This window comes from Echinops telfairi, unplaced genomic scaffold (genome assembly GCF_000313985.2).
Source record: "Echinops telfairi isolate 266 unplaced genomic scaffold, ASM31398v2 ScPeMD7_7469;HRSCAF=8507_1, whole genome shotgun sequence".
NCBI classification, from domain to species: Eukaryota; Metazoa; Chordata; class Mammalia; order Afrosoricida; family Tenrecidae; genus Echinops; species Echinops telfairi.
Genome location: NW_022111373.1, coordinates 98,854,047 through 98,865,460, shown reverse-complemented (window position 1 = coordinate 98,865,460; position 11,414 = coordinate 98,854,047). Strand labels below are relative to the sequence as shown.

General features: G+C 47.7%; 1 protein-coding gene across 1 annotated transcript in view; it reads left to right on the top strand.

Moving 5' to 3' along the window:
• The window catches only part of SNX18 (sorting nexin 18), a 28,858-nt gene extending 17,968 nt beyond the window's left edge, over positions 1-10,890 (top strand). The window contains exon 2 of the mRNA XM_004703619.2: positions 10,350-10,890. Within this exon, the coding sequence (XP_004703676.1) occupies positions 10,350-10,603 (254 nt within the window). The 3' untranslated portion in view covers positions 10,604-10,890. The remainder of the gene's footprint in view (positions 1-10,349) is intronic.
• The last annotated feature ends 524 nt before the right edge of the window (positions 10,891-11,414 follow it).

Below are 11,414 nucleotides of genomic sequence, written 5' to 3'. Positions count from 1 at the left end.
CGTCTTCAGCGTTTATGTGGGGAAGGTGGTCACACAATGATGGTTTTTGTTCTTTGGAGTCTTTTTAGAGGTTCTGAAAAGATTGCATAACAGTGTGCGCCCAAAAAAGACCTGATTTTTGCCAGATGGGGGACTGGTTTTGCCACTACAAGAATGCACTGGCTCATGCAGCCATCTTAGTGTGCCAGTTTTTGACAAAAAAAAGTCTGCCTCGCTTGCCCCACACACCTTAGTCACTTGACCTTGCTCTGTGTGGCTTCTTTTTTCCCCCCTCAAATGAGAGGGGCATGAAAGCATGGCGATTTGACGATGTAGAAGAGGTGAAGGGAAAAAACGAGGAGGGTGCTGTCAGCCACCCAAATAGATGTTTGAAAAATGTTTCCAAGAATGCAATCGCAGATTTGACAAATGTAGTAAGTGTAATGGAGAGTATATTGGAGGTGATAAGGCTGTTTGTAAAAAAAAAATTTAAATACATAGCTTTGAAAAAAATTTGTTTTTTGGGGGGATACCCTCTTGTATATTTTCTATGTATATATATATATATTCCAGTAGTGAACAGGATACTTTACCAAATAAATCACATGGAATATAATCATGTAGTTTTCTTCCTTTTATTTTTGCAACAAGGTGAACTGATGAATGTATATACATAGTGAATAAAAGCTTGCAGATGTTGTACATTCAAGTACATGTTTTCATTCAGATGAAATGCCCTCTGCCAATATACATTTGGAGGTTACTAGCTATACAAGCTATCTATACTAGCTACATTTGGAGATTACTCTCTATACAAGCGAATTAGATTTTATCAAGGATTTTTTTACCTAGCACCGGTTTCAATATTTGCATCTTACAACCAAACTAAGCTCTTTAAATAATTGGCTTTTCTTTAAATTCTTTAAATAATTGGATTTCCTGAATTCTTGAAACAATTGGCTAAAAAAAAAGTATTTTTAATCCCCTATCATCGAACTACCCGGATTTTTCTTTTCTTTCCTTTTTGCAATTTTTTCTCTTTCTTCTGCCTTCCTCCCTCATTTAAAAAACTGGCTTAAAGGTTCGCTCTGTTGTGCATTACACTCATGAATTGCAAGTGAGTTTTACGTGATTGTTGCCTTTTGATAGCTCTTGACATTAGGGACCTTACCCTTCTCAAACAGCTCTCACTAACCTGAGTTCAAGATGAACCTTTCCATTCAGCAGACATGACTGCACTGGGGTCCAGACCTGGGGCTCTCTTACTGTTAGTGTAACTTCATCCTATAATAGAATTTCAAGGCTCTGGAGGCCGTTTTTGTGTTGATTACCCCCGAGCCCGTGTAGACTTGCAGAGGCACTTGGTGTGCAGGCCTATTGGGTGCTCTGAGCTGGAGCCCATCCCCATGCAGTCCAGGGTCAGGGAATGAACCAGCTTGGCAACTGGGTAGACCTGGGGTCACATCTGCTGTACACCTTTGCTAAAGAAATTAAACTCTTCTAAGCTTCAGCTTCTGCCACTGAAAATGGGGAGTGATGAGCCCTTGCCTCTTTGGTTTAAAGAGGAGAACATGAGAGGTGTGCCGCACAGAGCAGGTGCTCATGTGGGAGGGGCTATTCCGTTTGCAGGCGGGGGCATCCTTCCTCTCTCTGAGCAGGTAGCTATTGGCTGTTTCTGAGAAGTTTTAGGAATACTGAAGAAGTAGACATTGGAGCCCAGAGGGAGAGGGTAACCAGAGTTGATGGAGCCGCCTGGGAGGGAGGGAAAGGCAGCCGCAGGGAGGAGGTTAAGAGGGAGCAGCAGGGAAGGGGAGGTGTGGATGCCAGCTATGGGAGGATAAGAAGGAAATAGGCCACATTGACCAAATTAGCATTCTCTGTCAACATTTTACATGTAGATGGGAATGCAGGAAAATAGGCCAGCCCCAATCTGGAGCAGCTTCTACTCCGCCCATCAGCTCGACTCGGTCTGTCCCTCATGCCAAGGCTTCCATTTTGTTGGGGAAGGGACCCAGGAAAATAGAGAACGGTTTTGGCATCCTCATGATTTCAAAATTAAATAAGCCCGGTCTCTTTCTTCCCCTCTCTTTCTCTGTAAGGATCCAAATGTAGCCTTTGGATCCCTGTTGCTTAGTGACTGGGCCTTTTGTAAATTTGGTCTTGGGAGGGACACACACACACACACACACTGAGAATAAGAGATTTGGTGTCGGAAAGAAAGGCAAAGTTGAGGTGCAGAAGCAGGCCCGGGTGGAGTTGGGAGCCTTTTGCAGAGCCAGCAACTCTTGTGGGGGCCACGGAGAAGAACGGGGGCCTTGCAGAATGGCATGGCGGGGAGGGGGCAGGCACAACAACTTCTTACGTTGGATGTAGGACTCAGCCTGGTTACGATTTCCACGGCAGTCAAGTACATGAGACTTTCTTTTCCTCTCCCCTCTTCTTAGTGAGTCAGAAGTTGCCAGGAAAATGGCTTCTGCTTGCAAAACAGAAGCAGCATAAACTTGGGCCGTAGAGTTTTGCGTGTGCAGCTGCATTTGCTGGCGCTGAGCTCAGCTTTCCGCGGTTCTTCATTCAGTATGACAAGACGACAGCAAAGCTTGCCTGCTCTCTTCTCAAAGCAGAGACACAGACTGGTCTCCCAGCAGTTTCTCACTGACGGGAATCCTTGACTGACGTGCCGTGTCAGTAATGTGATGCTCTGGAAAATGGTGCCAGCTTCCTGAATCATAATTAATTTATCAAATGAGTGGGTTTGAGCTCGAACCCTTTCTGGTCATCGTGTTCATGAGCCTGGCCAGATGATCAGAGCCGCTTTGTTACAAATCATGTCGTATGCATTACAAACGAACGTAGCATGCCCTATAAAATGCGTTCATTCCCACATTATCCTACAGAGGCACGATCAGCAAGGACGGCCTTCTCTCCTGCCCGGGGCTGCCTCCCGCCTGAGCCTGGGAATGCTCAGCAAGATGGCAGCAAGGCGCTGGGGGAGAGGTGGCAGTGAATGTAGTACTTCAGCTCTGTGGAGAGCGGTTTGTTGCTGGTGGAGACGGGCCAGTGGCCTTCTCCGAGCGTGGGCAGTTGCAGTAACTCGGAAAAAGGAACCCCGTTAGGATTGTGGCACAGACAGGGTCAGCTCAGCGTGCCACAGGGGTCCAAGAGCGGTGAAGCCGAACTGCCTGCTCCGTTTTCCTTGTGACCCATCACACGTGGCAAAGGAAGGGCCCAGTCCGTCGGTGGAGTGTGCTAGGGTGATTCCCCAGGGGGTTCGACACCGTCTCTAGGATCAGGCGACCGTCGCAGAATGGAAAAGACCCAAAGGGGGCAGGCAGGTGGGAATAAATGGCCTTGACGGGCCCAAAGTTGCATGTCCTGAAAACAGAGAGTGTTACACTAAGACCGTTAACCCCTCTCAACTTGGGGGGAACAAACAAGCAAAGAAACCTGGGAACCAATTCTGCTCTGGCAGCACGGACTCCAGAGAGGCCAGCCCTCCCCGTGGAACTGGAGGGAGAGGAAACGCTTTGGGAATCAGGTCATGGGTCTTGAGTGAACTTTCTGTCCCGTGGAGAAATTCTAATATTGTCCAAAGCAATTCAAGACTTGCAAATCAAGTGCCCCGCTGACCGTGTCTGCTGGGTCTTGTTACGAGGAGGTCTCACTCTCCCACCTCCTCTCCGGAGGCCCCTCAGCCCAGGGGAGCCCCAGTTACCTTATGGGGGGGGGGTGTCGCTCGCTCTGACCCAGGCCTTTTCCAGCCCCTCATCCACGGTGGAAGAACGGAGTTTGGGGATCCCGAGAGGCCACCCTGTTAGGCTGCATTACCTTCTTGAAAGTCCTATTTTCTTCTGAACGGAAAGCGTTAACAGTTTAATGGCTATTGTTATTTTTCCCCCAAGGGGCACACACCGTTTTATAATGTCTACTCTTGATTTCACCTCAGAATTTAATACTTGTCTACATTTTTTCCCCATGTAATGGGACTATAACTTTCATGTACCATATGTAACTTTAATGCACCATATGTTATTCCAGATGCCCCCTTGAGCTGACATGCGATGTGTGGGCGAGGGGAAGGCAGGGAGCGTGGAAGTGGTCCCTCAGAGGCTGAGGGACGGACCGCCTGACGGTGCTGTGGATATTGCGCCTGGCTTTGCTCTAAGAATGAGTTCCAAGTACGGGTGGGCGGATTTGCAAACAGCCACCCTCTTACATAAGGGCCTCTTCTCCCGGGGAGCCCTGCACCCAACCCCCAGGTTACTGAGTGGCAGCTGGCTTTGAGCCTGAGAAACAGGTCCAGCAGTGCTACCCTCCTACGAGGTGTGGCCTGGCTCTTTCATTTCCCTGTCTGTTTGGAAGGCAGGGTGGTGAGAGGAGGTTTATGAGGCCAGGGGGCTGGCAGGTAGCAGATTCCTAAATTGTCTACTTAAGAAGCAGTGCTTTTGAAAACGTTGGCCTGTTTTTGTATCGATTCCACGATAAAAATATGTGGTCCTTTTGTTCCTCGGTGCCTGAGCCATGTTTGTAGCTGTTATTTACACTCCCATGGGGTTGGGCCAAAAACCCCCACAACACAGCGAGAGAACGCTTTCGGATGCCGTCCTGCTGCGCTCCAGCTCGGCAGCGGGTAAGGATGAGCGGCTCGCTGCACACTGGCGGAAGCAGCTACTCGTTCATGTTTAAAGATGTCCTAAAAGTGGCAATACCAGGAGGGAAGGGGGGTGTAGATAGTTTTGTTTAATGAGGGTTTCTCTTATTTTGCAGCAGTACTTTTCGACCTCCCATCACACATGCTGACAACTCAGGAAATAATTAGAGCCCCTTCATTGTGAACCACTGTCTCTATATTTTTCCCCGAGACTTAGCTTCTCCCTCATTTTATGTCAATCCTGATATGTCATGTTGATTTGGAGTGATTAAGTGAGCCAAACTAAAATTCCAGGAGGATTGGCTTCTGGGTACTTGGTGATTTCTTTTGGCCTTACTGGTTTGTCCTCTCTCTCTCTCTCCCCCCCTCCCTGCTACATCTGAACAAAGAGAGGCAAAGACCATTTATTGAGAAGGGGGATGGCACACTAACGTTTTCAGTGGTAGTGGTAATTTTATCATCTTTCAGTAAGATCTAAATGGACCAAACATACACACAAAGAAATAAGAAAGACGATTTCCCCCAAGCACCCATAAAGAAGTTTGTGCTTAGATTTTCCACATATGTGCTGCTTTTTAATTATGCTTTTATGTGCTTGTGTGGCACCCTGATCATGTGACAGATATGAAAGTCAGATATCTTTTGAAAACTTAGGGCTTTATACAGGCATAATTAGGGAGTTGAAGGAAGTTAACAAGGAAAAGACAGAGTAGGGAAGGACACAGATATTTTATTTTATATACTCACATACCCTTCTGAGTTACATTTTTAAATAAAAGCCTAGAACCTTATAAGCAAGGCAAGAAAAGAGACATGGCACAGGTGTCAGAGAGAAGGCATGAATAAGCTTCTGTTCCCAGGGACCCTCAACCACCACCCTCAGAATCTTATTTTCACCCACACTCACCTGGCTTCCTTGTTCACTAGGTATTTGTAGCATTTAGTTTGAAGTCAGTCATGGATTCTTATACCCTGGTGGCCTCTCACTGGGCTTGCTGGGTCAGTTGGAGGTTCAAAGAGGTTATCTTAGGTTGTATTTGTTAGAGAAGCAAAACCAGCCGAGGTGTGTGTGTGTGTGTGTGTGTGTGTGTGTGTGTAAATTTATACCAAGAGGAAGGCTCACACAGTTGTAGAAACAGGTACGTTCAAGTGCATGCAAGTTCCAAGTCTGTGGGTCAGATGTTAGGCTGGGAATTTCTCCTGCAACCATGGGCACTAGTGAGCACAACAACAGAAAGGTGCCAAGTTTGTGGCTGCAGAGGGAATGAATCCAAGGTTGACAGGTAAGATAGCAGGCTGCTAATGACTCCCAGGATAGGCAGTTTCAGCAGGCAGTTGGCTCAAGTCCAAGAACCATAGGTTAGAGGACAAACGAGATGAAGTGTCAGACCCAGCAAAAAGCCAGCAAGCTTTTCCCACAGCATCCGCTTATATTGGATGCAGGCCACACCCACGAGATGGCGTCCTTTCCATTGATTGCATTAGGGCTGTCATCTGATTAAAGGTGTTGCATCCATCCGTATCCCATTATGGAGGTGATTGCATTGTGCTAAGTTACATCATGGGGCGTGGGGGAGGGGGCATGCTACTGTGTCTTAACTGACAAACCACTGAGGTTCCTGGTCCAGCCAAAGTGACACAAAGCCTTCACAATTACAGAGGTTGAGTGGCTTCCACAGTATCTTTTGTTTGTAAAAATAGGAATACGTGTATCTTGTCAAGTGGCTCACATCTATAGTGTCTCTTGGGGGCGGGGCAGCTCCCACTTCCTGCTTGCACATTCTTGCCCCCTGCACATCCTAAGCGCAGCCTAGGCCCTCTGTACATTGTCGCCACGACACCCTATGGCGCACCACAACCAGCCCGCCCCCATGCAGAGGTCTGTCACGGATCCTGTTTGACTATGTCATACTGGTGTATGCATCGTGATGTTGTTTACCGGTTCTCACCACGGGTGCCCCACATGCTAGGCCCTCAGTAAACGCTTGCCGACCGAATTAAAATTATGGCTCCACAGTCCGGTCTCTGTAGGGCTTTAAAAACGACAGCATTTTTCTGTTCTTTATTAATAAAGTCATGCTTGTAGGAAAAATTAGTCTTAAATTCTCCTTGGCTTCTCTATTACATATACTGGGAAACAGCCAACAAACAGAAATTTTAAAGGTATTAAAATACCTGAAGGTCTTACTGCCTCAGAAAGACTGAACATGTGTTGCTGTGCCCAAGAGCTTTGAAAAGGCGTGATGACGTGATACATGGAGAACTCTGTCGTTCCGTTATAACAGTTGTCATACACGTGTGCACATCTGTGACTCTGTGTGACAGACTGCAGTTTCTAGAAGGTAATGTCCTTATGTTGTCTGGAGTGTGACAGGCTGCAAATTACTGACATCCACTCCCCAGTGACTGGAACAAGGGTGCTGCCAGAATCTGGGCGGCGACTGCTCCTCAGCACTTCAGAATAAGAGTCACAGTCTCAAATCCACACGGTGGTGTACCCTGTCCTCTAGTCTCGGGTCTCCCTGTTTTCGGTTTCCTGTGTTTAAATGTGCCTTTTGTAGTTCTGTATGCTCAGTCATCCGCTTGAAGTAGGTTGCTTTACTTTTTACCCTGTGCAGGGTGGGGCGATGGTTTGTTCTGTTGTGCAGGGGTTGCTGGAGGTCGGGTCCAAGGACGCCGCCACTCCTGGCCAGTGGACGCCTGGTGGCGGCTCTGATGCTGAGCAGGCTTCCGCTGAGCTTCCCGATGGAGACAGACTCAGCAGACACGCCTGGCCACGTGCTTCCGAAAGCCAGCCAATGAACCCACAGCAGTTGGGTCCTGGTGTACACAGGGTGGTCCTGGGTCAAGGCTGGCTGGACAGGAAACAACAACAGTGCCTATGCCCCCCTTCCCCACCCCATCCCCCCCCCAAACAAGAGAGAGAAATACTTGTCACAGTTATCTTTATTACATCTGTTTCGAGTTCACATCTTATGTACAGAAATGGGTGTGGGAAAGACCGGGAAAGCACAGGTAAGGTGGTAGGTGGTGGTGGTGATGGTGGTGGGTGCTGTTGAGTCAGATTGCGATTTCCTGCCTGCTCTACCGCTGATCCACGACAAGCCCGGTTGACAGGGACTTGGAGAGCAGGAGGACTTTTCTGAGGGGCTCTGAGGCCCTGAGTCTTCACAGCCGGCCTGTGGGCTAGCAGCCGCACACTTACTCGTCGGACCACCAGGGCTGCTGCCAGACCTGCCAGCAGGCTCGTGCTGGTGTTTTACCAGGACTGTCGTGCCAGTCAGCGGGAGCGAAGTGCTGCACTTGCGAGCGAGGGCTTCTTGGCAGGACTGGCAGGGATCTTCTCGACCTCCGTTAGCTCCAGTCAGTCTTCGCCATGCAGTGGACTTGCGGGGCCTGCACGTGTGCATGTGTCTCCCGTGCCAGGGCGCTGCTGCCTTTCAACCCCGAGATCTCACCGACAGGAACTCAAACAGCAGTGAGCGTGCAAACGTGCACACTTGGAGAGCTGTATATCACACTTGGTGGGAGTGAGTTTTAATTTCTTAGGTCTGTGAGCTGTGCCGGAAAGCACGGGTTCACCTTTAGTGGTGAATTCTCGATTATTTGATAGTAGGTGTGAAGAAATATGGACATAGGATATCTTCCTGGGCGTGTTTATCTCCCCAAAACGGTTTTTGAAACAAAGTTCACAGCTCCTCTAACTGCCTCACAAACAGGCCACCTTTTCTCTCTCAGTCTTGCTATGCTGCCAGGTGGTGTTCTAGATCCCTCCCCCCCTCCAACTTGCGCATCTTCCCCATCCTTCCTGGTGGTGTAATATGACGGCTAGGTGGAGTCGGGAAATCTAGTTCCTATGCTGATTAGGTGCAGGTGAGTGGAGCCCTGGAAGCCCTCACTCATTCCCAGCATCCAGGACGATCCGTGTTTCCCATCTGTAAACATTCACATCCTCTCTTGGTCTTCATCTGCCTGTGGTTCTGGCTTCCGGTGGCACGTACAGGGTGACTACTGCTCCCTGCCCCCCTGCAGACACCTCCTGTGATATTTCTTGGGACTGTGCCTTCTCTGGCTTCGTTCTCAACTCAGGACATATGCAATTAGGGCCGACTTAAAACTCGCCCATCTTTGCAGCCCCAGAGAAAGTGGCCAGCAAGTCAGCCCACAACTCTTGATGCAGAGCAGAAGGAGGCATTGCTTGACCCTGCACTAGCCCCACGATTGGTTGCATCTCCATCAGACTATGTTGGGTCCATAGTGGCTTTACTGGCCCATTTTCCAGGCCTTCTACCGAGTCTGCCTTTGTCTGGAAGCTCCCCAAACCCATTCTCCTGATCATAGCTACATACGTATAAGCCTCCATTGACAGGCAGTGGTTGTTCTTGGAGCTGCATTTGCCTAGAATTGAACCCAGGTCTCCCGTGTAGCAGATTCGAGGGCTCTCACTAAACCATTACTGTCCCCTGAATAAAGAGTAACTGTTTTTGTCAAGACCCTTACACTCAAGGTGTGTGGCTCTCTGTTGGGCTGAGTCAGCCCCAGGTATATATGCATCATTCACTCCGTTGTTGTTGAGCACGGTATGGGGAGCATTTCAATCAGACATTCTCTTGATGAACAAGACATGGGTTTGGCCAGCCCTCCTGAGAGTGGCCTCCAGTTGTAGGCCAGTAACACTGCCTAGCACCCTCTAGGACCATGGCATGATTGCTCATGTTTTTGGAAATCTTACAGAATGATCCCGTAGTGAGACTTTATGAGGAAGTGGGTTTGTGGGGAGTTTTCACATTCTTAAAAGGTTTGCCACTATTATATTGAACTTTACTAGGGCACTTGTGTTCGTCGGGGTAGACTAAAGAAACAAATCCAGGGAGACTCATATAGGTATAGGAAAGAACAAGAATTGTATATTGAGAAAACCTCCCAGCCCAGTGCAGATCAACTCCATAAGTCCGATATTAGCCCATATCGTACGTCCGATACTAGTCCATAAATTCCTCTTCAGACTCACACAGCATATGCAATGATGCTGAATGCAGGAAGATCACGGGTCAGTGGGTAAAAGGTCTTGTGGATCCAGTGGCAGTGGAAGCATCTCAACGCTGACGTGGCTCACCGCGGGTTTCTACTTGTCTCCCTCAGCTCTCTGAGTGTCTCCACAGCAGGAAAGGGAAGGCAGAGAGACTTGGTTTGGCCTCCAGTAAGCTGTATAGCTGGATTGCACTTCCAGATGCGGTCATCAAGCTGCGACCTGATTGACCTTTTCCCAGGTTGACAGGAGGTTATATAACTGCCATGGGTCTTCAAAAACATCTTGGAAAAATTGGATGAAGAAATAACGGAATTTTTCCATGAGCCTTCTGAAACTCCCCCAGCATACCTAAATATAATGGGGCAAACCTTTTAAGAACGTGACAAGGTCATTTTCTTGGTGTGTCTTTTTAGGGCGAGTTCTGCTGTGCAGAGTGCCTCTACTGAGAGGAGATGGAACGTAGTAGTAAGTGATTGTTTTTGATAAGGTGATGTGAGAGAAATGAAGGCGTTCTCAGGAACTTTCCCAGGTTCCTTCTCTTAAGAAGCAAGCTAATATCACTTTAAATTCTGAAGGATGCTGAAATCATTTAGGCGTGTATTTATAGTGTCCACAATTGTGCTTAAGATGCAGCTCTGTCATTGGGATGTCTGTGCATTTTTAAAATTTCTTCTTTGTTTTTAACTGCAGGAGCTCTTACCAAAGTCAAGGAGAGTCGGCGGCATGTGGAGGAGGGCAAGATGGAGGTCCAAAAGGCAGATGGCATTCAGGATCGCTGTAACACCATCTCTTTCGCCACTTTGGCGGAAATTCACCACTTCCATCAAATTCGAGTAAGAGACTTTAAATCACAGATGCAGCATTTCTTACAACAACAGATAATATTTTTCCAAAAGGTGACCCAGAAGTTGGAAGAAGCTCTTCACAAATATGATAGCGTATAATGACTGAACATTGGATTGTGGACTTCTTTCAGTTCGAGGATAATTTCGACAGCAGAATAGAAACTGTTGTCAAAGAGCTATTGCCAACTATCAGTGGTGGTACAAGGATAGGTTTTGTGTTCAACTGAAGCCCAGCTGAATATATAATGATGTAGGAAAGAAACAGTTAATAGGCTATGTAATAGAAACAGTACCACACATTGTAACTAAATTATACTATGTATGCCTACACTACCATTGTAACTTTTGGAATAATGATTATACTGTTTGCCTTATTGCTTTTTGAACTATGGGTATTTTAGTGCTTACTTGTAGACCTCAAAACCCACGAAGGGTCTCACAAAAGCTGGCTGGAAAAGCGCCGGCTGCAGATGCCTTTTTGCTCTCATCAATTGGGGTTACCTAAATTCAACCTAATCTCTGTTTACACACTCCAACTAGAGCAGCTATGCGACTTGGTGCCTTTAGACTCTTGGTTTTTCGTTCTTCTTTTCCCTCTTTTTTTCCCTTTTAATTACTCTTTTCTTTTTAAGGTAAGCCACACTTTTATGGTTGAACGAGTGCATGGCCAGTGTAGGTCATGGTAAACGGAGGGCAACCTCATGTTGGCCGGGTGTGGGGGGTGGGGGGTGGAGCTGGAGGGGGCGTGGAGCCGAGAGGACCAGCTGGCATCCATTTGTCCTGCAAGTGTTCTCTCTCAAAAGAATTCTGGCCTGGCGAGAGCAGAGGAGGGACGGGATGCTCATCTTTAGATACAAAGTTTTGTCTTTGAGGGAAGAAAAAGGTGCCACTCTAGTCCCTGAGATGCTAC